This window comes from Odocoileus virginianus, chromosome 5 (genome assembly GCF_023699985.2).
Source record: "Odocoileus virginianus isolate 20LAN1187 ecotype Illinois chromosome 5, Ovbor_1.2, whole genome shotgun sequence".
Lineage (NCBI taxonomy): Eukaryota > Metazoa > Chordata > Mammalia > Artiodactyla > Cervidae > Odocoileus > Odocoileus virginianus.
Window position 1 is genome coordinate 35,916,976 of NC_069678.1, and position 27,663 is coordinate 35,944,638.

The 27,663-nt window shown below is 35.5% G+C and overlaps 1 protein-coding gene across 20 annotated transcripts in view; it reads left to right on the top strand.

Moving 5' to 3' along the window:
- ZNF644 (zinc finger protein 644) overlaps positions 1–27,663 on the top strand; it is a 99,880-nt gene that overhangs the window by 17,295 nt on the left and 54,922 nt on the right. For 14 of the 20 annotated variants that reach the window (XM_020907503.2, XM_070467788.1, XM_070467780.1 and 11 more), the window contains one exon: positions 17,226–17,286. The exons of 4 other annotated variants lie outside the window; for them this stretch is intronic. In XM_020907503.2, coding sequence (XP_020763162.2) covers positions 17,243–17,286 — 44 coding nt within the window. In that variant the 5' untranslated portion in view covers positions 17,226–17,242. Of the gene's footprint in view, positions 1–12,822; positions 12,884–17,225; positions 17,287–27,663 lie in introns of those variants that run through there. 2 more of the 20 variants (XM_020907488.2, XM_070467787.1) reach the window with 2 other exon arrangements.

Here is a 27,663-nt window from a genome sequence, read left to right on the forward strand (position 1 = left end):
TCTGTATACTGGAGAATGTTCCATATACGCTTGAGAAAAAAGTGTTTTCTGCTTTCTTTGAGTATTCTGTAGTTATGTGTTAAATCTGATTAGTTTATAGTGTTTAAGTCCTGTTTTCTTATTGGTCTCCTGTCTGGTTCTTTCTGTTACTGAAAGTGAGGCACAGAAGTCTCCGTCTGTTTTTGTTTTTGTCTGTTGTCTATTTCTCCTTTCAATTCTGTAAGTTTCTTCTTCATATATTTTGTGACTTTGTTAGGAGTATATATATATATTTACAGTTTATCCATAATTTTTGATGAAACTTTTTTCTTATAAAATGTTCTTTGTCTTTAGTAATGACTTTTTTCCTTTCGTGTCTTGTGTCTGAAAAATATAACCGCTAGAGGGGCTGTCTTTCGGTTACTGTTTGCACTGGATATCTTTTTCTGTCCTTTTCACTTTTGTTTCTTTGAATCTGTCTCCTTTTAAAAATTAATTTATTTTTGGCTTTACTGGGCCTTCCTTGCTTTGTGTGGGCTTTCTCTATTTGTGGAGAGTGGGGACTGCTCTTTGTTTTGTTGCAAGGGCTTCTCATTGTGGTGGCTTCTCTTGTGGAACACAGGCCCTAGGCTCATGGGCTTCAGCAGTTGCTGCATATGGGCTCAGCAGTTGTGGTGTGCGGGCTTGGTAGTTGCAGCTGGCGGGCTCTATTGGTTGTGGCACAGTGGGCTTAGTTGCTCCACAACATATGGAGTCTTCCTGGCCCAGGGATTGAACCTGTGCAGTCTGCATTGGCAGGTGGAGTCTTAGCCACTGTACCACCAGGGAAGTTCCTAAAATATGTCTCTTGTAAGCAGCATGTAGTTGGATTGTGTTCTTTTACCCATTCTACCAAATGTGTGCTTTCTGATTGGAATACCCAATTATTTTGCATTTAATTCCAATAATGTAGAATTTATGTCTTATTTTGCTATTTGTTTTCTATATGTCTTAAAATTTTTTCCTGGCTTTCTTCTTCTATTGTTGCTTTTCATTGTGCCATGCAAATTGTTTTCTCATGGCTTTTAAATCCAACAGGAGAAAAAAAGTCACAATTTTTTAAATTAGACTTTTGTATTATCAAGTTACCTTTACCATGCTTTTTTTTAAAAATCTATTTTCATTTGAAGGATAATTGCTTTACAATATTGTGTTGGTTTCTGTCACACATCAACATGAGTCAGCCATAGGTATACATGTGTCCCCTCCCTTATGAACTTCTCTCCCACCTGCCACCCCATCCCACCCCTCTAAGTTGTCACAGAGCCTTGGTTTGAGTTCCCTGTGTCAAATAGCAAGTTCCCACTGTTTATCTATTTTACATATGGTAGTGTATACATTTCCATGCTACTCTCTCCTTTTGTCCCACCCTCTCCTTCCCTGCCCCCCATGTCCATAAGTCTGTTTTCTATGTCTGCATCTCCATTGCTGCCCTGTAAATAGGTTCATCAGTACCATCTTTCTAGGTTCCATATATATGCATTAGTGTATGATATTTGTTTTTCTCTTTCTGACTTACTTCACTCTGTATAATAGGCTCTATCTACCTCATTAGCGCTCACTCAAATGCATTCCTTTTTATGGGTGAGTTATAGTCCATTTTGTGTGTGTGTGTGGGTGTATAAACCAGCTTCTTTATCCATTCATCTGTTGATGGGCATCTAGGTTGCTTCAATGCCCTAGCTATTGTGAATAATGCTGCGATGAACATTGGGTACCATGCTCATTAATTCTTCATGTGTATTCAAGTTACTCACCATTGTCCTTTGATTCCAGCCTGAAGTATACTCTTTAAGTATTTTTTTTTTTTTTTACTCTTTAGTATTTCTTGTACAACAGATTTGCTGCTGAAACCTTGTAGTGAATTTTTCACTTTCATGATTGTATTTTTTGGCTTTTATTTTGTTCTTTTTCATGATTTCTATCTCCTTATTCATATTTTCTGCTTGTGAGACATCCATCTTATATTTTTCTTTAGTTCTTTTGACATAGATTTCCTTTAGTAGTTCTTAGAACATGTTCAAAATGGCTGATTTATAGCTTTATTCACTAAGTCCAATGTTTGAGTTTCCTCAGAGACAGTTTCACTTGCCTTTGTTTCATGTGTATGAGCCATACATTTTTAAAATGTCATTTTTTGGTTGCTGTTGAAAGCTACATTTTAAATAATATGGCAGCTTTGGATGATTAGATACTCTTTCTTTCCCAGCATTTGTTTTTGTTACTGTTTGTTGCTGTTAGCTAGTTTAGTGATTTTTCAGAACTAATTCTGTAAAATATATATTCTTTGCCTTGTGTGACCACTGAAATGTCTCTACTCAGTTAGCTTAGTGGTCAGCCGATAATTGGACAGTGATTTCCTTTAGTGCCTGAGACGAGTAAGTTTCCCAGTTTTGTTTAGAGGCTCTGTGTGTGTGTATGTTGGGGCACAGCTTTAGCACTCAACCAGAAAATTTGTTATTCGCTTTGCCCTTTGTTTCCGGATGGTGCAGAGCGTCCAGGTTAGCCAGAGGTGAGCACTTCGGGCTTTCTCAGGCGCTTTGTGAGCATGTGCACAGCCTGCAGCTTGTGTGTGGCTCTGGGCATACATTTGACCATGTAGGTTGTCAGGAATATTTTAGAGCTTTTCTAAGCCCCATTTTTTCTTTTTAAACTTCTTGGTTAGTCTATTGTTGGTCTCATCTGTTATCCTCTGCCTCAGTCAGCTATAACATGGTACAATTGCTTGCACTTGTTTTTGACAAATGCCTTTGGGGAAAAGGCTTTTTTTTTTAAAAAGGCCTTTTTTTTTTTTTTTTTTTTTTGCACTGAGTACACTCTTAGGATGGTTTTGGGAGTAGGGTCTTCCAAGAAACCACCAGACGTGTCAATAATGAGCAGTCCTCTGAGGACGCAGTGGTAAAGGAGCTCTTGCCCTTTTCTGCGCCTCTTGGGTAACTGCCAGGCTGCTGGTTTTCACCAGGCTTGTGGACTGTTGGTTTTCAAGTCTACTGTGGTGGGAGGACGGGAATAGGGCGGAATCAGTGCCACAGTTTGCTGGCCTTATCAAGATTAGCCATCTTTCTTGAATAGGCTCTCCCCAGATTCCTGCAAGCCTGTGGTTAATTTCTAGTGTTAGAAAAATGTTGACTGTTTTTGTCAGTTTTCTTTCTCGTGTTATGGAGATGATTTTCGAATGTCCTTATTTTGATATTTTTACTGATGTCTTTCTGCTGAATTTTCAAGGTACTTTTATATTTTAGATATGAGTCTTTTGTCAGGTATGTGATTTGTACACATTTTCTCCAAATCTGTCACTAGCTTTTTAATCCTCTTCATAGAATCTCTCACCAACTAAAAGATTTTGTTTTGATGAAGTCCAGTTTATCAGATTTTAATTCTAAGGATCATGCATTTGTTATTTCTAAGAACACTTTTCTCTTTAGAACTCAATGATTTTTTTCTATCTTCTACAAGATTAACACTATGATATTTTACATGTAAACCTATAATCTGCTTTGAAATCAACACTGATATAGAGGGTCAGATTTGAGTCAGTATTTTTTTTTCTGTCCACATATATCCAGTTGTTCCAGCACCATTTGTTGTAAAGACTTTTTTTCTTATTGAATCACTTTTGCAATTTTGTCAAGAAATCAGTTAGCCATCTTCAAGTAGGACTGTGGTATAATTTGTGGGAGGTTACAGAGGGATGGATATAAGAAGATAAAAATCATTTTCTTATATAGGAAAATAATCAGAAAAAATCAAGATATGAATGTTTTTGGGAATTGGGGTGGGATTTAACTGGTTCTGTTTTTCGTAACATGCTTTGTTTGATTTTTAAAATATATATTTGTATATATTTGTTTAAAATAAAGACAAAATACTATAGGATAATGCTAACACCTTACTTAGGGGAACGTCCAAAGCCTTAAATGTCTATATTTTCAGTTTTGAAACATTTTTTACTGTGGAAAGAATGCTCAGAATAGTACATGGAAAAAAGGTCCAACTTTAAGTATTCAGAAATACCTATGTGCTTAATCACCCCTATCAAAAATTAAAACATTGCCAGAACTTCTACTCTCCTTGTCTGCTGGTACTCCTCCTATGTTTTCTGGTACTAACTTTTTTGCCTTACATTTTTGCCATCAAAAAACACATTTTGACATTTTTTTCTGTTAATGAAATTTATACAAATAGATTCTGGCTTTTCCAGCTTTATGAGATTTAGTCCTAATTTATTAATTAATAAATTACTTTTCATTGTTGTAATACTCCATAGTTTATTCTGTTCTTGGTGGAAATTTGACTTGTTTCCATTTTTAGACAGTTGTAAATAATACTGTGCATTTACTTGTACATGTCTCCTAGTACACACATTCACACTTGTTATGTTTAGTAAATACCTAGGAGTTTAATAGCTTGGTTTTAAGAGTGGAGAACCCTGTAGACAAAGGAGCCTGTTGGGCTGTAGTCCGTAGGGTCACGAAGTCAGACCTGACTGAAGTGATTAAGCACACAGAGTATATTTATCTTCTATTTCAGAAGCTGTTCAGCGTTTTTTTTCCTGAAGTGTTTGTAGCAGTTTATAATCATCAGCAGTTCCTTTTGTACTGTATCTTCTGCAGCACTTTATATTGTTAATATTTAATTTTAGCCATACTAGAGGGCATGTTGTACTGTCTCTTAGTGGTTTTACTTTCTATTTCCCTGACTGCAAATGTGATTGAATACCTTTTTAATATGTTTCTGACAAGATTTTGTAATTACTTTGTGTGTATTTCAAAAGAATGTGTAATCTTCAGTTTTTTTGGGTGCAGTATTTATGTGTTTGTTAAGTCACTTTGTTAATCATATTGTTCAAAACTTCTACATCCCTATCAGGTTAATTTCTGCATATTGGGTCTATTAGATGGGTCTGGAGAGATGTTAAAATCTTCTGTTGTGGTTATGGATTTGCTTTGCTCTCCATTTTCGGTTTATATATTGGAATCTTTATGGTTGGGGAACATAAATTTAGAATTGTTTCATGTTTCTGATGAATTAAAACTTTTACCATTGTTGATTCTTGTTATCTTTGGTGATACTTTTGCTTTGAAGTCTACTTTTATTGCTAATAACATAGTTACACAAACCTTCTTATAGTTAGTGTTTGTGTGGTTCGTTTTCTCCCTGCAACCATTTATTTTAAATTTTTCTGCCCCTTTATGTTTTACAACTGTTTTTGTATACACTGTATCATTGTTGTTTTACTTTCAGTCCCATCTAACACTTAGTCTTTTAATTATAAGAAAAATTCATTCATATTTCATAAATTAATGGTTATAGGGACTTGAATTGCCTTATTATGTGCTATTTATTGTGACTGTTGTATTATTTTTCTCACTCAAGAATGCTGTCTTTTTTTTGTTCATTATTTTTATTACTTGTTCCTTTCCCCATTTTTTTTTAAACTATCTTGTCTGCTAGCCACAAATCTAATTTTTGTTTATTGGAAAATACCTGTTTTTCATTTTTGAAGAATAGCATCACTGAACATGAAGATGTTCCACTATCCTTTTTTTTTCTGGTAGTAAGTCAGCCATTAGTTGCATTGTCATTTCTCATATATAACCAGTCACTTTTATCTGGCTGCACTCAAGGTATTTTTTTGGCCTTTAGTAGGTTGACTATGTATGATATATATGTAGAAGTGGTTGTTCATATTCATCATACTTGGGTTTGTTGAGATTCTTGGATCTACAAGTTAATATTTTATGCCAAATTTGAGATGTTTTTGTTCATTATTTCTTTAGGAAAAATTATTCTGTACCTTTTTTACTCTTCTTGCTCTTTTTCTGTTACATCTTATTGTACATACATGTTGAATTGAATTTCATCTATTTTGAACTGACTGATATTGTCCTACTGGTCTCTGAGACTCTAAATTTTTCTTCAGTCGTTTTACTCTGTGTTTTTTGGATTGAATAGTTTTATTGGTCTATCTTCAAGCTCACCAGTTCTTTCTTCTTCCATCTCTAATCACCTCCTTTTGGTGAATTTTTATTTTGGTTCTTTTTTTTAATCAGCTTTTTCTTTCTTATAGTTTCTGTCAACTCTTTGAATGTGTGTTCTTTTAATTCTCATAACATACTTAAAATAGCTATTTGGAGTGCTTTATATGCTAACACTTAGATTCTATATTCTGAGTCCTCAGAATTGTATCTCTTAACACCCCTTTTTTCCTGAATATGGATTGCTGTTTCCTGTTTCTTTGCAAATCATGTAGTTTTTGCCTGATCTGTTTCTTTGTAAATCATGTAGTTTTTGCCTGAAAACTGAACTTTATGTTTTAGTGACTGGACTCTTAATGTTCTGAGAATTCTTGGGTGAAGTTTTTCTAGAGATTCTGCTGATTCCCAACTGTTCTACTGGACTTGGATTCTGTCCTCTGACATTTCAACCTTGTAAGGCTTCAGCTTTTGCTGCCAAAACTGTGCACAGTGGAATGTACCCTGTTGAAAAAACATCACACTCACAATAAAGCTCTGTTCTTCAAGTGTAAGCTTTCTCTCCAGCCTCTGTCAACTTTCCCCCCTCAACTTCTTCAGTTTTCCTCTGTGCATACATAGTTTTATCAGTCATTCAGTGATTTAGGCAAATCCTGAGAATTTATCCTGAGAATTTTTGTTATATTTCTGTTTTGGTTCTCTCACTACCATGCTTTCTCCATTTAAATTTCCAATTGCTTTTCCATGCCTCGGTTCTGAGCCCTGAGATGATGTTATCTTTCTCCAGAGATAATTTTTGTTTGCTCAAGCCACTTCTGGAGTCTCTAACATTCTGGGATTACCTTAATTACATGTTAAGGATTGAGTTTTTTTTTTTTTTTTAATCTGGCTACTTAGATGTCTTCAGGTGGGGTTGCAGTGTATGCAAGAACTTTTTTTTTACTACTGGTTCACTAGAATATAATCGTTTAGGATCTCAAAGAGTAGACGACATTTAGTTTGGTTTTAACCAATTCTGAACTTTGTGATCTCCATTTGATCCCATTAGCTCTAGAGCAGTGTCAGAAATAGTGATCAGTTTTTCTCAACTGCATCATCTGGATTAGCAAATAAGTCCAAAGTAAAAGCATCCTTAGGTGCTAGGTTTGTATCTCTAGGTCTCCATCTTGTCTTGGATCTTGGCCTGATCATTCTTTACTGTTGTATTAGCTTTTTGATGGCACCAAATTGACAGTTTTTAATATTTTGCTGTTTGTTTCTAGTAGGTCTCAGTGAGTCAATTGATAAATATTACCTATTCTGCTGTTATTGCAGCTATTTGAATTGACATGTTTGAATCAATGGATGTAAATGATAGGATAATGTCTCCATCCCTTGGCTTTGATTTTTTTCTGTGGTGACTTCATTCCTAAGTGTGTTATCTCCACGAGGTGGCAAAGATGGGCACTACCTGCTGTGATCTACATCATTATCATAGCCATTATTTCTGCTGAAGAGTGTACCTTTCCCAGTAGTCCTTGCAGGTATCATAAGGATTCCAAATTTCCCATTCTGGCTATGTTGCCATCCATAATATAATAATGGTAGCTAGGAGCAAAAGGTACTCTGATCAGTCTAGGTATCATTTGTTCATCCCTTGATCCAGGGGCTTAAGATTGGTGCAGTTGTAACAGTTACATATTAATACTCTTTCCCAAAGGAAGATACCATTAGCATAAATAGGAAAAAGAATGTTAGGCAAAGAAGCAGATCGTTCTGTAACAGTTTTTATAGATTTACGGCATATCCTGAAAGATTTGATTGTATTGTTGGATCCAGTAAAGTTACCTTGCAACACAATTTCATGAGAGATAGTAGTTGACTGATAACTTGTTAAAATTATTTTGCTCAGTTTGTGTATCTCTGAGACTGACAAACTGACAGATATTTTCTAGAGTCACTGTTAGTAAAAGAATAAAAGAGACTTTTATGCCTCCTTTTCCCATTGTTTTCAGAAGTTGAGAGACCTACATCAGTTGTTAATCTGCAATGACTCCTTCTAGGGATAAGAATAATATGGTATCTTTAAAATAGGGTTGCTGTATCAGTTGGCTATTGCTGTGTAATAAATTACTCTAGAACTTGACATAAAACAAAACACTTATTATTAGAGTAAGTCTGAATCAGGCAGTATTTCTTGTCTTGGTAGAGCTCATTTAAGTCTGCATTCAGAACCAGGTCAGGAGAATGATTCTGCCACTGTTGGATGGGGGTTCTCTAGGATGGACTGCTGTAGGACATCTGGGCTTTCCTCTTGCCCTCTAGCAGATTAGATTGGGTTTATTCTCATGGTAGTGGCAGGATTGCAAGAGAACAGCAACATGCATGGCTTCTTGAAGCCTAGCTCACAACTGGCAAACTGTGACATTTGCTACATTCTATTGATCTTCCTTAAAAGGTCAAGCCTGGAGTAAACAGGTCTGTGGAAAGATCTCTTGGTAGTGTTAGTCACTCAGTCATGTCTGACTCTCTTTGTGACGCCATGGACTGTAGTCCACCAGGCTCCTCCCTCCATAGAATTCTCCAGGCAAGAATATTGGAGTGGGTAGCCATTCCCTTCTGTAGGAATTCTCCTGACCCAGGGATTGAACCCAAGTCTTCTGCACTGCAGACAGATTCTTTATAGGCAGTCTGAATGACCAAGGAAGCCCATCACTTGTTAGGGGAAACTGCAAAGTCTCATTGCCAAGTGCATGAATAATGAATGGGATGGTACAGAATTGTGGTTATTTTTGCAGACAGACTTTTGATTCATGCTGTAGAATTTTTGATGTTATTTTATTCTAGATTGATCCCCATTGTATTTCAGTAGGAATTGTGTTTAAGAATAGAAGTTGTGACAAGTGTAAATTAAATATATTGATCTGTCCAGTAGTCAAGATGACTTATACTTGTTTCATGGAATGTGTCTGATGGGGTTTTGTAAGCATTGTTCATGGACAGAGTTATCAGTTGTAGGTAATTGTAATGCCTATTGTAGTACCAGTTTTAAGTATTAATAGATGATTAGTTTATACTGTTACTCTTGATTATAAATGACAATTTTTTGTGTGTTTATTATTATCATTCTAACCTTCTTAATTTGACTTTATTTTGCCCTGCATATTATTCTTTGCATATTGTGATATTTTAACCAGATTTATTGAAGTACAATTGATATATAATAAATCACACAGGTTTAAAGTGTGCAATTTGAATAGATTTGATATCTGTATATACCCATGAAGTCATCACAAGATAATAAACATATCCTTTATCCTCCAGAGTTTCCTTGTGCCCCTTTGTAATCTTTTCCAATTTATTGCTTCTTCCCTAATGCGCAATAACTGATCTGCTTTCTGTCACTTGATACATTAGTTTGAATTTTCTAGAATTTTATGTGGATGAAGCTGTGCATTGTGAGATCTTTTTGTCTGCTTTTTTCCACTCAGCATGATTGTTTTCAGATACATCTGTGTTGCATGTGTCATTAGTTAAATTCTACTTTGTTCATTGTATATAACTTAAGGCTTTATATGTTGTTGGATATTTTCCCCTCAGCTTTTGGCTGTTATAAATAAAGATGATCATTTTTATATAAGTCTTTGTGTGAACATATGCTTTGTTTCTTTGGGTAAACACCTACTAAGTGTTTGATATTTTAAGATATGGTGATACAGTTTTTACAAAGTGATTGTACCGTTTTATCTTCCTGCATGTGTGTATTAGCATTTCAGTTGTGTAGTGATAACTCGTGGTTTTAACTTGCATTTCCATATTGACAAATGATACTCAACATGTTTTCATGTACTTATTTTTCATTCATGTATCTTTGATGAAGTACTGCTTCAAATCTTCTGCCTGTTTTATAATTGAGTTTCTTTTTGTTATTTTGAGGTTTTAAAAACAGATTTGTTTATTGGTGGATATAATGACACATTTAAAATGTATACTATGATAAGTTTATATATATATACACACACACACATAACATACACTGAGGAAGTCATCACTACAACCAGGATAATGAATATATTTATCACCCCCAAAAGTTTCCTCTTGCCACTTTGTAATTCTTTTTTTTCAGCTGCATCCCCCTTTGGGGTATGATCTAGATCTGTAGAATTTTGTATTTTGTGAAACTGAAACTCTACCATTAAAACACAATTTTTTATCTCCCTCCCCCCCCCCCCCGCCCGCCCCTATCCTTAACCCTTGGCCGCCACCTTTCTGCTCTTTTGTTCTGTTATCTTGACTATGTTAAATACCTCATATAAGTGAAATCATACAATATATATTTTGTAATTGGCTTATTTCACTTAGCATCATGTCCTCAAGTTCATCCATGATGTAGCGTGTAACAGGATTTTCTTCATTTTTAAAGACTACTTAATATTCCATTGTATGTATATGCCGCATTTCCTTTATTCATTCATCTGCTGCTGAGCATTGAGTTTGCTTCTGTCTCTTGAATAATGCTACAAGATATATGAGTATATAAATATATCTTTGAGATCCTGTTGTACTTTGAATTATTTTGGTATATACCCAAAACTAAGATTACTGGGTCATATGCTAATTCTGTTTTTAATTTTTTTGAGATACTGCTTCATTATTTTCTGTAATTGTACCACTTTACATTCCCCCCTACATTACACAAGAGTTCCAATTCTCTGTATCCTTTCCAGCACTTATTATTTTCTGTTCTTTTGGTAGTGGCCATTCTGTTGAGATATGAAATCTCTCATTGTGGTTCTGATTTGCATTTTTCTTATGATTAGCAATGTTGAACATCTTTTCATATATTCTTTGGACATTTGTATATTTGTCTATTCTGATCCTTTACCTGTTTTTAAATAGGATTGTTTTTGTATTTTTGTTGTTGAGTTGTAAATGTTACTTACATATTTTGGATATTTAACCCTTTACCAAAAATACAATTTGTAAAAATTTTTTCTCATTCTGTAGATTGCCTGTTCACTGTATTGATTGGTTCCTTTGATGAAGAAGAATTTTTAATTTTGAAGTAGTCTGCCTTGTCTATTTTTGCTTTTGTTGTCTCTGCTTTTGGTGTCATATTCAAGAAATCAATGCCTAAAACTCAGTGTCATGAAGCTTTTGGCCTTTTTCTTCTCAGGATTTTAGCTGTCATGTTTAGGTCTTTGATCTGTTTTAAGTTTATATTTTAATGTTGAGTTAGGTAAAGATCCAACTTCATTCTTTTGCATGTTTTGATCCAGTTTTCCCAGCATTATTTGTTGAAGAGACATCCTTTCCCTGTTGTGTAGTATTGACATCATTATCAAAAATCATTTGACCACACATGCATGGGTTTATTTCTGGACTCATTCTTCTCTTTTTTTGGTTTCTATGTCTGACTTTATGTCAGTCCTGCACTGTCTTGCTTACTGTTGCTTTGTAATATGTTTTGAAATGAGGAAGTGTGAGACTTAATATGTAGAAACACAACTGGTATTTGTGTGTTGTTTTTATATCCTGCAGAATTGCTGAGATCTTTTACTAGCTTTAACATTTTTAAAGAATCTTCAAGATTTTCTATGTATAAGATCATGTTATCAGTAAACGGGTGACTTTACTTCCTTATTTCTATTGTGTGCCTTTTATTTTAATTTTTTCCTGTCTAATTGCTCTGGTTTGTACTTCCAGTACTGTGTTGAATAGAAGTAGCAAGTGTGGGCATCCTTACCTTCTTTTTGCTCTCAAAGAAAAAGCTTTCAATCTTTGACTAGAGTATGATATTAATGTTGGACTTTTCTCATGTGACTTTTACTGTGTTGAAGTAAAACACAGTTTTACTTCTGTTACTAGTTTATTGCGTGTTTCTACATAAAATGATTTTGAGTTTTGTCAAATTTTTTTTTTCCATCAATTGAGATGGTCACATGGTTTCTGTCCTTCCTTCTATTAATGTGATGCATTTCATCAATTGATTTTTGTCTGTTGAACCATCCTTGCCTTCCCAGGGGTAAATCCCAATTTGGTCATGGTGAATATCATTCAGTTTGCTGGTGTTTTGTTGAGGCATTTTGCAAATACTCATATATGTCTGTAGTTTTCTTGTTGTGTCTTTGTCTTTGGTATCAGCATAATGCTGATCTCATTAACCTTAATGAGAATGAGTTTGCATATGTTCTTTTGTGTTCAGTTTTTGAGAAGAGTTTGAGGAGAATTCTTGCTTAAATAGTTGGTAGAATTACTTAGTGAAATCACCTGGTTTTTCATTGAGAGGGTTTTGATTATTGCATCCGTCTCTTTACCTAGTTATAGATCTGTTCAGATTTTTTAGTGCTTCATGATTTGGTCATCATAGATTGTGTTTTTGTTGGTATATAATTGTTCATAGTAATCTCATAATTCTTTGGCATTCATTGTAATGTCCCCTCTTTTATTTATCATTTTGTTTGAATAATCTTATTTTCTTAATAAGAATTTGATTCTAAATAAGAATTTGTCAGTTTTGTTGATTTAAAAAAAACACCTCATTTTTCCTCCTATTTCTGTTCTTTATCACTGCTTTATTATTATTTCTTTCCTTTTACTAACTTTTGGTTTAGTTCTTATTTAAGTATAAAGTTAAGCTGATGATTTAAGATCTTCTTTTTTTAATGTGAGCATATAAACTTTCCTCTTAGTACTGCTGTCACTGTATCCCATTAGTTTTGGTATGTTGTGTTTTCAAAATATTTTCTAAATTCCCTTGTGATTTCTTCTCCGACCCATTGGTTGTTTAAGAGTTAGTTGTTTTGTTTGCTGTATTTATGGATCTTCTTATTTTCCTTTTGCTGTTGATTTTTAGTTTCATTCCAGTGTGATGAGAGAAGATAGTTGGCATGAATTCAGTCTTAAATTTGGTAAGACTTGTTTTGTGGCCTACCTTACATATATTTTTGCTATTATCTGCATTCGGGGTTTCATTCTGAAGCCGTTTCTAATTTTTCAGTGTTTAATTTTCTAAAATATGTTCATGCCTTTTCTGTACACTGAAAATATTTGAAAAATGAAGACATTACTTATTAGAAATTTTAGATTTATAGAAAATTTGAATAGAAAGTATAGAGTTCCGACTCTACCCTTCCTCCCCTGTGGACACTTTGTTTTCTCTATTATTAACAACTTACTTTAATATGGTACAGTTGTTACAATTAGTGAACCAATATCATTATATCATTATTAACTAAAGATCATAGTTTATTCACATTTTCTTAGTTTTTACCTAATGTTATTTTTCTCTTCCAGGATCCCACTCAGGATACTGCATTACATTTAGTTGTCATTTCTCATTAGACTTTTTAAAACTGTATACTTTGACAGTTTTGAGGAATATTGGTTAGGTATATTATAGGATTTTCCTCTATCAAAATTTGTCTGATGTTTTTCTCATGATTAGAGTGGGATTGTGGGCTTTAGGGAGGATATATTTGACATTTTAGTTTGCAGCTTTCTCTTAAAATGTACTTTATGAGATAAAACCAGCTCTATCAGTTACTTGTTTTTTCTGTATCCCCTTCCAGTATTTGCCTAAAGAATATCCTAATTATATTATACTTTAGGTATGGATTTAAAGGGAAATTTCTGTCTAGTGTTAGTCACTCATCCCTGTCTGACTCTTTGTGACCTCATGGACTATATAGCCCACCGGGCTCCCCTGTCCATGGAATTCTCCAGGCAAGAATACTGGAGTGGGTTGCCATGACCTTGTCTAGGGGATCTTCCCAGCCCAGGGATCATATGCAGGTTTCCTGCATTGCAGGCAGATTCTTTACCATTTGAGCCATCAGGGAAGCCTACTTCCTATCAAACTTCTTTATAAGATACTCCCTTTAAACAAGATAGTGTTTGTAATGGCCTGGTTTGTCTCTTTGAGGAACAAATACAATTAAAAGTGGGTTTTTCCCAGACTGAAATTAAACTGCTAAACTGTTAAAGAATCAGCTTGCCAATGTAAGAGACCTGGGTTCAATCCCTGGGTTGGGAAGATCCCCTTGGAGAAGGGAATGGCTATCCACTCCAGTATTCTTGCCTGGATAATTGCATGGACAGAGGACCCTGGTGGGCTACAGTCCATGGGGTTGCAAAGTGTCAGACACGACTGAGTGACTAGCACACAAATTCAAAAAATTAGTTACTGTGTGTAGTATTTGTATATGCTTTTGTGCAAACATGCATATTTTTTTGTATTAGTTGGCTAGGGCTACTGCAATAAAAGACCACAGACTAGGTGGCTTAAACTACAGAAATTTATTGTCTCACAAGTCTAGAGGCTAAAAGTCCAAGATTTGAATGTTAGGTTTGGTTTCCCCTGAGGCCTCTCTCCTTGCAGATGTCAGTCTTCTCACTATGTCTTCACAGAGCCTTTCCTCTGTGCCTATACCCCTGGTATCTCTCTCTTGTTAATTAATGTAAGAACACCAGTCATGTTGGGTTAGGGCCCCATCCTTATGACCCTGTTTAACCTTTATTACCTCCTTATAGGTCCTGTCTCCAAATATAAATTATATTGGGAGTTAGAGCTTTAACATACAAATTTTATAGGGACACAGTTCAGTTTGTAACAGGTTTTATGTAGTGCTTCTGATTTATCTCCCAGAGAACTTGCCATCTTCAGTATGTTTATTTTCTAGGCTGCTCTCACAGATTACCACAAACTAGATTGCTTGAAATAACAGAAATTTAATTCTGTCAGTTCTGAATGCCAGAAGTCTGAAACCAGTATCACTGGGTAGAAGTCAAGGTGTCATCAGTGATGTTCTCTGCATAGGAGAATCTGTTCCTTTCCTTGTCCCAATTCCCGACTATGGCTGCAGTTTTCAAGGCCAGTGTTTTCTAATCTCTCTGCCCTGACTTCACCTTCTCTGTGTGTCATCAAATTTTTCCATGTCTCCCACTTTGTAAGTGATTGCATTTAGGGCCCCTGTAGATAATCCAGGATAGTCTCTCCATCTCAAAATCTTTAACGTAAATCACACCTGCAAAGACATTTTTTTTCCCTCTTGCCATATAAAATAAACTTCACAGATTTGAGGGAGTAGGATGTGGATATCTTTTACAGGACCATTTTTTAGCCTATCATACTGAGCATTTCATAGTAGACTTCTGATGTTCTCAGTTTGATTTATGATTTAGTTTGTAATGGGTCTCTAGATAGTTTTGGGTAGGTGAAGGCTGGTGGCAGAATATTTTCATCTCTTCTAAACATTATGCGAGAAACTGGAGGTCTGTGTTCTCAGTGGGTGGTCCAAGAAGTATCAGCATTAGCATGACCTTAGGAACTTCAGGAAATCCAAAATGGTCAGCTGGACTTCCCTTGTGGCTCAGCTGGTAAAGAATCTGCCAGCAATGCAGGGTTCAGTTCCTGTGTTGGGAAGATTCCCCTGGAGAAGGGAAAGGCTACCCACTCCAGTATTCTGGCCTGGAGAGTTCCTTGGACTGTATAGAGTCCATGGGGTTGCAAAGAGTTGGTTGGACAGGACTGAGTGACTTTCACTTTCACAATCTTAGACTTGCTAAATCAGAAATTCTGAGGGTAGAGCCTAGCCATATTTACATAATAAGCCTTCTGGGTGATTCCTATGTACATTGAAGTTTGAGAACCACTTTTCTAGACTGTAGACATTATTAATGTTAAAACCATATTCACCTTCCTCTTCAATATTTTTTCTGCTTAATGCTAACACTTAAATTAGTCTAGCATTATTGTCCACAAACTGTTTTCTGTAGAGATAGAAACATGTAGTGCCAAATCTTAGTACTGTTCCTCAGTGAAATTAATTCATTTATTCAATAAAAGGTTGCACTGGGCTCATTCTTGTTAGTTGTATGTTTACTTAGATGTAGTCCTTTTGTAAAGTAACGTTACTGACATCCAGAAATGATAGGAATTTTTTCTCTAGTCTTTAAACATGTGAATTAAATTCATTAGACTGAGTTTTACTTTCATATCTTCTGTATCCTATGTACATGTGGGGATACAATGTAAAATATCTAGTCTTTCATTTTGCCTACCTTACATTGTTAGGCTTTTATTATGTGCTATCCAGTGGAAGTGCTGAAGTGAGATAAATTAATTATTATGCTCAATGTGTCCACAGTGTAGCTCAGAAAACCCACAAGTAAACAGTTTATATAGAGCTATCACTAGTTGCTATTTGAGAAATCACTAGTTGTAATTGAGAAACACAGCTTTACATAGTTGAAGAAATTAAAGAAAGATCTGCCAGGGTGACTAAATATTGAAAAACTAGTATAAAGGTGTTAGCAAGGTTAAGGAGAAGTAAAAAGTAAGTATAGTTCACCATGCGAAAAGGCTGAGAGAGAGCTTAGGGGCTCTTCTGAGAGTTGAAGGGGTTTAGTAGAAACATGAAGTGAGGAAGAGAGTCAAGATTGGAGAGATAGATGAGACTGAGGTCACTGATGAGTACTGTGAAGGACTTGAGGCATAGATGTGATTTTCCAGGGTAGTCATTGGAAAATGATTACAGCGTTTGTGAAGGATAAATTCGGTGGATAGGGAGTCTAGAAACACAAGTTACAGTAATCTAGGTGAGAATAGTAGTAGTTGTGGTGGCGATGTAAGCTGATTTTCAGGAAGGGTGGAAGGCTGAAGTGTAGAATTCAGAGTAGGATATATTAAAGTTTTAGAATTTGTGAAGTGTGATAAAATTAGGGGTAGGTGGATTTTTGACAACTAAATTTTCAGTGGAGTTAGGCTGAAGGTGTCATTATACTGGATTGAAGGTTAAATTGAGGAAGCAAGAGAGTATCAATATTCACTATTCTCTACAGTAAGCTTCCCTGGCATTTAGTAAATATTTAATCAATGTTAGCCATTATTATGGCTACTGTTAATATATACTTTTATGACATCTCTTTTTTTTTAAACTTTTTGGTGTATTTTTGGCATATATGTAATACTAGATAAGCATTGACATAGAAGTGTGTGTTTTATTCAGAAATATTTTAATTTTGCTATTTGCCATACTATTAATATTAATGGAAACAAGAGCACTAAGAAGTTTGTTTCTCGTTTGAATAGATAATTATTCCTCAAGTAAAGGTAGCTGGCAATAGTTTCTTGAAAGTTACTGTAATAATTTAATTTATGGTTTTTAATTTAAAAAATAGTATATCATAGATATATTTATTCATACCTGAAGCAGAAAAACTAAATGATTGCCTTTACATGTATTCTTTCAGGTTTGATTTAATTTCGAATGAGATTGTTCTTGCAGCGAGATGTTAATAAGACAAAATCTAGGTAAGTAGAAGACGACTTTGTTAAATATTACAAATCAAAATAGGAATAATACAAAAATTTATGTTTAAAAAGCATACCTCCAAATCCAAAGCAGTGAGTCTTTAAATAAAATTTTGAAATACAAAGAAAACAACTTTTTGATACACTTGATCCATTTTATTTGATGGAAGTAAAAACATAGCTGTCAAATAGTAGAACTACATTCTTAATTTTCCTCCTTTTATGCTGTGATTAATTTAAGTATGCGGTTTCCAGTGACCCTTAAACATGTTCGAAAATCAAGTTGATATTTGGTTTAGCTGCTTGGAATCCAGCTCAATAAGAGATTTGCTTAGATTTCTTCAGTGTTCCCTTCTTAAAACTTCTTGAGTCATCTTTGCTTTTGTGAAATTTACTTTCTTGTTTCCATTAACAAAACACTTCCACAGTTACTTAAATTTGTCAAATTATGAGTTTTTACAGTAATGTAATGTTCAGAGTTAAAATGATTGTTTTAATATTTTTTGTATTTCTACTGAATGACTTCTGGTTTAGCATTCATATTTATTTTAATTTTTTAAGACTGTTGACTTCAGAAAATTGAATTACGATCAGGTACTTCTGGTCTGATATGTGAAAGATTGCTTTTTTAATAATATAAATTGAGACGTTAAAAGGATACATTTACTAATCTGTTCGTTAGTGAATATGGCTTCAGGATATAAACAGATGAAAAAGAATACTTTGATTACATTAAGATTAACTCCGGTCTTTCTGAATCTAACTAGATGTTTCAGCTGTCAAAGCCGTGCTGACCTCAGTGGTTTAAAAAAGCCTGGGATGAGAAGTACTGTTGAGTAATGTGCAGTGAGATGGTATATTCTCAAGTAGTGGTTTAGTCATAGTTGGAAGGGACGTTTCCATTTTATTGGTATTATGCTGTAATAATAGTGGTGATTTGGAGAATACTTACTATATTAGGTGCTTCTCATGCCTTATTAGTCTTTACAGTACATCTTATAAGGTAGATACTGATGTCTAGAAAATTTTTATCTTTTGGTTAATAGTGAACTATTTCCTTTTTTTTTAAAGAAACTATTTTCACAGCACTTACTATAAGGAACACTTGCTTATATATCTTTCTGAAGCTAGTTGAATACAGTGTCTATTAGGGTGTTTATTCTGATTTCTTGGAGAAGGCAGTGGCACCCCACTCCAGTACTCTTGCCTGGAAAATCCCATGGATGGAGAAGCCTGGTAGGCTGCAATCCATGGGGTTGCTAAGAGTCCAACACAACTGAGTGACTTCACTTTCACTTTTCATTTTCATGCATTGGAGAAGGAAATGGCAACCCACTCTAGTGTTCTTGCCTGGAGAGTCCCAGGGACGAGGGAGCCTGATGGGCTGTCGTCTGTGGGGTCGCACAGAGTCGGACACAACTGAAGTGACTTAGCAGCATCTGCATTCTGATTTCTTTCAAGTTAGATATTGCTCATGGGATGACACTGGTTTTAACTTACTCTGGTTTTGTGTGTGCTCAGTTGCTCAGTCATGGTGACTGTTTGTAGTTCCATAGACGGTAGCCCATCAGGCGCCTCTGTCCATGAAATTTTCCAGCAAGAACATTGGAGTAGGTTGCCATTTTCTCCTCCAGAGGATCTTCCTCACCCAGGGACTGAATCCAAGTCTCCTGTGTCTCCTGCATTGGCAGGCGGATTCTTTACCACTGCACCACCATTTTATTCCAGCACAATTACATATGCATTTTCTTTTTTGTTAAGGTATAATTTACATTTTTATTAGATTAGGTATGGTAAAATGTGGAAAATTTAAAGTGTAGAGCTAAATAAGGTTTTTACATGTATAACCACTGTGTAATTTAAGATGTAGAACACTGTCATTGTCTCAGAAAGTTCCTCATGCTCTTTCCTTTCCAATCCAGTAGCCTTTCCCCCACGGTGAGCATCTTTCTAAATTCTGTCAACATAGCCTAGTTGTGCCTGTTTTTGAACTTTATGTACATAGAATTATATAATATATACTCCTATATCTGGCTGTTTTCATTCAACACAAGTGTTTCTGAGTTTCATCCATGTTGTTGTGTTAGTAGTTTATTATGTTTATTGCTGAGTGATATTCTATTGTGTTAACACAAATTTAGGTTTTCTCTATGATTTTGTTTCTTGGGTTCTCCATGTCTCTGCCCTCACCTGCCGACTTTGTACATGGCTTTCTTTCCTCTAGTTGTCCCCTCCTTTGTCCCCCGTCACCTGCACAGTAAAGTGTGAACTCAGGCATGTTATATCATTACCTCATTGCAGCTGTTCTAGAGTTATCTGAATAAGCATGATGTTTATGTTCTTAGTTTTAGTTCCATGTATATGTTGTCTTTCTTCTCCCACCCTCTTGTCTCCCCAACTGCCAATATATTTTCTCCTGGTTGTCAGCTTATCTCTTGAAATAGTTCATCTCAAGCATCATCTTGTCCTTTGAGCCAGACCTGTCCATTCCACAATAGTCTGTTTTCTTTACTAGACTGTGAATTCTTTGAGGGTATATACCATCTATATCTTATTTATCTTAGTAGCACAGTGTCAGAATGCTATGTGAACTTAGTGATTTGTTACACACAGAACAGCCAGTAGAGTTCGCTCTCTAATAAATAGGGGTTCAGAGTACTGGCTGGAATGGGATGAGGGCATTGCATTTCAGTTGCTCTTACACTGTAAGAAGGAGCCAATGAAGGCAATCCAAAGATAGGCACTTTGGGAAGAGAAGTAAAATATCCTCCTGGTCTTCTTTCAGTCCAGTTGGAATAAAATGGCTAATAGTGTTCTTAGTCCAGATGTTAAGGAATATTGAGTGTCATCATTGATTTTGATTATTGTTTCCAAATAAAAGCATTAATCCATGTTATGGAAATTGGAGTGTTTGCTACAATATTTTCTTTGTGAGTTTCTGCTAGGTAGACTAATACAAATAGAAGATTAGAAATCCTGATCACATCTTTAAGAAGTGAAGAAAACTTTTCCTCATGTTCCTGAGGGTAAAAAACTACTGGAGAGGAGGAAAAAAATTGAATCATAGTCTGGAATTGTAATAACATTATTGATTCCTGTGACTTAGGAAGCTTGTTATTTGCTGAGAAGTATTTTTAAAGATTTTGTCTTATCAATATATTTGGTAATTTATATAAACATTTTACTTAAATAAAACTTAAAAAAAATTTAAAGCATTTTGCATTAGTTTTCTTAATTGAGGTTTGAAGTTGGGCTAGTTGGGTTGGCTATCATAGTCACCTGGGGGGTTATTATGCCTGAAGCTTTATTGCCTTCTAGCAAGTCCAAAGGAAGGAGAGGTTCTCCCCCACTGGGATCAATTTGTTGCCTTCTCTTTCTGCAGCTTCTGCCATTAAGCTTGAACACAGAGTTGGGCATTGACCCCATCTCATGCTGTTCCTTCTGTCTCCTTACCTGTAAGGATTTTTCTTAGACACAGATTCTTATTGAATGTAGAACCTTGGCTGTTTCTTTTATTTCATCCTGGATGTGAAGTATGTTTAGTTCTCTTATTGATAAAAGTTTACTCTTGAGATTGCTTAATTTATGTGTCTCTAGAGGTTTTAGACCAGCTTTTCTTCTCAGAGGCTGATAGGTCTACCTCAATTTCAGACTCTTCCTCTTCATTTTGTACTTCAATATTTGACACAGTCAGATAGTGCTAAGCTTTTTCATTTTGCATAATTCTTGAATCCAGGGATTTAAAGTTCTTTATGAACGTCTCATATTAACTTTATTTCTGTAACTAACCTTTCTGTGCTTCCTTTCTTTAGTAGCACTGTAGATGTGCTTCCCATTGTTTGTACTATGAAAAAGAAAACTTTTTAAGTAATAAAATTGTTCCTCATTCTAAATAAGATTGCACAATATACATTAGACCTTTTCCAGATATATTGTCAAGTAACATTTAGTACTTTCAGAGCTTTATTTTGTACATAAAAGCCACATTTGCTTATGTGTGTGAGCAAATAGTACAGAAATGCTTAAAATAAGAAGTTAAACTCTCCTCTCACTCAGCACCATACTCCCCATACTCAAAATGGCTAGTGTGTATTCTGCATTGTTTTCTGACTGTTTACTGATACATCGTGGACAGTTTTTCATATATGCGTTACCTGAGCTATTTTATTGAGTGTCTTACAGATCACTTTAAGGAATTTGGATTAGCAAACTCCTATTCAAGGAGTTTAAGTATGAGGAAGTGCTTTGGTCAGATCTGGGTTTTTGAAATGTGGAGAATTAAAATGGAGAACAAATTAGTGAAGAAACTAGATTGGAATCAGGATGACCAGTTTGTAGGGGGAGGCTGCTGGCGTGTCTTTAGAGTGGTGGTAATGGAAGAGATGTAATTCGATTTGAGAGAGATTTAGACGAGAGAATAGGTCAACTTTGGTGTTTAGTTGTGATGAAATTTTGGTGGTAGGAGAATAAGGAAAGAGTTGAGAATAATATCCATGTTTCTGGCCTGGCAGTAGTACAGTATTCACAGATAGGAACTGTGGAGAAGAAGCAGGTTTGTAGAGAACAAGAGTGAAATTTTAGCTATATTGAGCTTGAAGAGCATTAAGTAGCTCAAGACATTTGAGTGGAAATGTCATGTGGAAGTTAGTTACAAGTGGCCTGTAACTTAAAGGAGATCTGAGAGTCATCAGCATTAAATCTTCATAATATCTCACAAATTAATTTTTTATTTTGATATCTCTTTGTAAGATAGCTCTGCGAAGTATCTTTGTGAAATAATTCAGTTGACCTAAAATTTTTTGAAAATGACTTGCTCTTTATAAATTTATGAGCTGCTATTTTTATTAGAAATTCTGGTCTGTGCTTATTCTTACTTAAACAAGATTTAATATCATTAATGAACAATTAATCATACTGTTGATTTCCATAGTCTTACCAAAGATACTTGAACAGCCTAAGGATATATTAAACATGTTAAATCTTGGATTTCCATTAATAGTGTCTAATACATAAATGCAAATTCTGATATTTGATGATGTAAGTAGGTATTTTCCTGCCTGTGTAACAGTTTAGGTTAAAATGGTCATGAAGTCTTTAGGTTAATTGTGATTCAGCAAATTGTTAAGAAAAAAGGTATATGTCACAATAGGACTTTGCCTACTTGGTTCACCATTGTATACTCACTGTCTGGAACAGCTCTTAGCACAGAGGAACTCAATAAATGTTTGTCGAATAATCAATTAGTGTTTGTATGTAACATTCTTAGTCCAGACGTTAAGGAAGACTCCCTTTAGCATATCTCATAGGGCAGATCTAACAGTGATGAACTTTCTCAGCTTTTAATCTTGAACTATCTTACCTCCTCTTTCAATTTTGAAGTATAATTTTGCTGGGGATAGAATTCTTGATTGACAAGTATTTTCTTTCAGCACTTCGTAAATATCATGTCATTGTTTTCTGGCCTCCATAGTTTCTGATGAGGAATTACCTAATAATCTTCATATAGACCTCTTGTATATGACCCCTGCCTCTCCATTGCTTCTTTTATGATTCATTCCTTCTCTTTTGATTTTGACAGTATTATATTAATATGACTTTGTCTTGATCTCTGTATTTACCCTATTTGGATTTTGTTGAGTTTCTTGTTTCATTAAATTCATTGCTTCTCAGGTTTTGTATGTTTATGGCCATTAATTTTTGAAATATTCTTTCTGCCTCTTGTTTCATCTACTTCTTTGTCTCTCATTATAAATGTGTTGGTACACTTAGTAGTGTCCATGGGTCTCTTAACCACAGTTCATTCCTCTTTATTCTTTTTTCTACTTCTCAGACTGCATAATTTCAGTTGACCTACTTTCACAGTCACTGAATGTTTCTTCTGCTTGCTCAAATATACTTTTGAAAGCCCACTAGTGAATTTTTCAATTTAATTATTGTTTAGTCCTAGAATTTTGGTTTAGTTTCTTTTCTTTTTTCTTTTTTTTTTTTTGCTGCAAAAATCGTTATTGTTTCCATTTGGTCCAAGGCTTGAGAGAGGGCTTCAGAGTGTTAAAATGTTGCCTAATGGCTGCAGAGAGGGCCTTCAAGCAGCCCTGATATGAGGGAAGCTCCTCAGAGGCCACTGGGCTCTAAAGGCTCCTGGTCATGCTTGAGGGTGAGCCTTTCGAAGAGATATTCATCCAACCCAGCCTGGGGACCAGCCAGCCTGCAGAGGTTGGTCAAGGGGTCGCCCATCTTCTTGATGAGTTTCACCTCCTCATCTAGGAAGTGGTTCTCCAGGAAGTCACCGATGTGGGGGTTTGCGTGGGCAGAAGCCAGGCCACACAGATGCAAAAAGGCCTAGTTCAGGTTCTTTTCTATGAGAGGGGTGGCTTCCATAGCGTCCTAGGTTTTACCCCACTTATCTTGAGACGGCTTCTGCAAGTCCAAAAAGAGGGCGCAACTGCCATGCTGGTTTTACCTTTTCAAGAGATGCTCCATGCACTCCCGCTTCTCCTTGGCCAATTTGTGAAAAATGTGGCCCACACCCTTCAGAGCCATATCCTCGCAGTTGAAATAGAAGACCAGAGAGAGGTTATTTTAGGAGGCTCACAGATGCATGTTGACCAGGCAATTGAAGGCAGACTCCACCTCAGTGAAATAATTCTGATGAATCTGGGAACTCATGGTTGATTGGCAATAAGGAGTTAAGCTCAAAAAATGGTGGCTGGTCATGGTGATCGTGGACAGCTTCTGAAGGTTACGCGTGGATAAAAGGTTGGAGGGTGGTCAGAGGCTGGTGCACAGGAGCATCCCTGGGTTTGTTCTGTCCAAGCACTGTTGAAACAACTGCCAAGTACACTTTCTGTTTAGTTCCTTTTTATAAGTATTTATTTTATTTATTTCTCTTTATTGATACTCTCTATATTGACACACTGTTCTCCTGGTTTCCTTTAGTTCTTTCACCATGATTTCTTTTATCTTTTTGAGCATGTTTACAACTGCCAATTTAAAAACTTTGTCCGATAAGTTCCTTCATAAACAATTTCTATTGATTTTTTTCCCTCTGAATGGGACATACTTTCTTGTTTCTTTAATATGCCTTGTAATTTTTTTCTTGAAAGTTGGACTTTTGAAATAATATAATGTGGTAGCTCTAGAAATCAGGTTCCTTTCTCTCATGGCTTCTTGTCATTACTTAATTTGATTTATATCATTTCTTTAAAATTTTTAACTCTATTTTTGTCATGTGTCTCTGAAGTCTCTGTTCCTTTAGTTTGTGGTCACCTGCTAGCCCAAAAAATTTCCTTAAAACACCTGGAACCAAGAAAAGGGAAGAAAATAAAACAGAGAAAAAAATGTAAGAAGATAAAACTTTTTTCCAGTTATTGCAGATTGACTTTATTTTTAGATTCTTCTCCAATTCTTAGCCACATTACTTATAACTCTGCATTAGCCTTCACTTCCTGCTCCCATTGAGCTTGAAGGTTAGCTAGAGGTGTAAGCTTAGGGTTTTTTCAGGTCTTTTCCGAACTAGCATTCTGCTCTAGGCATTGGCGTGAGTTTCTGGATTCCCAGTTTTATACACAGACTTTTCACAGCCCTCTTCACCAGTGTATTTCTTTTCAGCTTTTCCTTCCAATCTTTCTAACATCCTCTGATTTGCTGCTTTTCTGTTTTGAGGCATTTTTGAGTTAGATGAAACAGATGGACATTTCTTCAGTCTTTATCCAACTTTTAGACTGGCTAAAGCAAATATACATACTTTTTTGGAACAAGGTCTGCTGTGTTCTTTGGAGAACCAGTTCCTCAGAACAGTAATGCTGAGTAATGTCTTTTTTACTTTTGCTGTGCAAGAGGTTGGAAATAAGCTAAGTTAAAATGTCACAAAGCTGTCCTACCATTTTTTTTTTAAGTTTTTAGTCATTTTTATTCTAAATTTTAAATTTATAATTGATTTTAATTTTAAATTAAAATCCTAATTTAAAAATCAATTGAACAGTTGAAACTGACTCACAAGAAATAAATATCATGAGTTTGAGGAGCCATTATTTTATCTTTGTCATCATAAAGATACATATTTGGGAGCATTATTTTTTTAATGTAATAGAATTCTGGATATGTCTCTAAGCTAGATAAGGATGTACTGCAAGTTCATAGAGCTGACCTACAGTATCAGATATGCTCCAACTGTGCTCAGTTGTGTCCAACTCTGCGACCCCATGGACTATAACCCACCAGGCTCCTCTGTCCATGGGATTTTCCAGGCAAGAATACTGGAGTGGGTTGCCATTTCCGTCTTCATCTCCTACCATTTTAAAATTGGTTTTTCTTGATTCAACATTCACTTTGTTGCTTCAATCCATTTACTGTTTTCCAGAGTTTGGAAAAAGTTGTTTCTGACAGTTTGGGCTTTTTATTTTTTATTTTTCCTTCTGATCTTTCTTTAAAAGGACAGGCCCTTGAATTTTTTTTACTGTGTTCATCAGAGTTCTCCAGAGAAGCAGAACAAGTAACAAGTAGAGAGAGAGAGAGAGAGAGAGAGAGAGAGAGAGAGAGTGTGTGTGTGTGTGTGTGTGTGTAAAGAGATTTATTTCAAGAAATTAGCTCATTTGAAAATAAGGCTGGAAGTCCAAAGTCTATAAGGTAGGCTAGCAGGCTGAACACCCAGGGAAGCGCTGATATTACGATTCAAATCTGAAGACTTTCAGGCTAAAGACTTGGGAAAGAGCAGATGTTGGAGCTCAAGTCTAAAGGCCATATGCTGTAGAATTCCCTAGTGCTCAAGGGAGTCAGTTTTTCATTCTGTCCAGGCCTTCACCTGATTAGATGAGACCCACTCACATTATGGAAGATAATCTGTTCAGAGTATAGCAATTTAAATGTGAATTTCGTATATAAAACCTTCACTGAAATTTCCTGGATGATGTTTGACCACATATTTGGATAGTATGGTCCAGCCATGTTGACATAAAATTAGCCATCACTCCATTTTAACTAACACCCTGCAATTGATTTGTGTGTGTCTTGTCTTGTATTCTGTGACCTCACTGTTCTCACTTAGTTCCACAAGTTTTTTTTTGTCTACTTCTTGGAATTTTTTGTGTAGGCATTGAGGTGTTATGTGCAAATAGGGACAGTTTTATTTTTTCCTTTCCAGTGTATATGCTTTTGTTTCCTTTTCTTGCCTTTTTGCAGTGGTTAGAACTCCAGTAGATATGTATAATTAGAGTGGTAAGATTGGACATTCTTGGGTTTAGAAGATTTTAGAAGGAAAGCCTTCAGGTTTTGTACCATTAAATGTATGTTAGCTGTAGGTGTTCGTAGATGCTCTTTTTCAAATTGAAGTAGTTTCCCTTTATTCCACATGCTGAAAATTCTTACCATGAATGAGTGTCAGGTTTTCAATTGATACCCTCATGTTATTTGAAATAAATTTCCAATTTGGAAGTCTCCAGTGAAACCTTCTTGGCCTAGAGGTTTCTTTTTGGGGAGTTTTACAATTTAAATGCACTGCCCTTAATAATTATTGGGCTACTTAAAATTAATTTCATATTGAATGAGTTATGGTATGTTGTGTTTTTCAAGATATTGGACTTATTTCATCAAATTGTTAAAGTTAGTTTTGTAAAGTTCTTCATCAATTTAGTTCAGTCACTCAGTCATGTCTGACTCTTTGCGACCCCATGAACCACAGCACTCCAGGCCTCCCTGTCCATCACCAACTCTCAGAGTCCACCCAAACCCATGTCCATTGAGTCGGTGATGCCATCCAACCATCTCATCCTCTGCATCCCCTTCTCGTCCTGCCTTCAGTCTTTCCCAGCATCAGGGTCTTTTCCAGTGAGTCAACTCTTCGCATGAGGTGGCCAAAGTATTGGAGTTTCAGCTTCAACATCAGTCCCTCCAAAGAACACCCAGGACTGATCTCCTTTAGGATGGACTGGTTGGATCTCCTTGCAGTCCAGGGGACTCTCAAGAGTCTTCTCCAACACCACAGTTCAAAAGCATCAATTCTTCAGCACTCAGCTTTCTTTATAGTCCTACTCTTATATCCGTACATGACCACTGGAAAAACCATAGCCTTGACTAGATGGACCTTTGTTGACAAAGTTATGTCTCTGCTTTTTAATATGCTGGTATGCCCTTATTCATTGTTATAGTGTCTATAGGGTATATGGTGTTATCTCCTGTTTCATTATTGATCATTTTTGTTTTTTTAAAAGTCTTTATCATTCTTGCTGGAAGTTTGTTAATTTTATTGATTTTTTTCATATAACTAGCTTTTTGTTTCAGTGATTTTTCTGTTTTCAGTTTCATTTATTTCTGCTGTTATATTTATTATTTCCTTTTTGCTTGCTTTGGATCTATATTTCTGTCCTTTTTTCTTTTAAGATT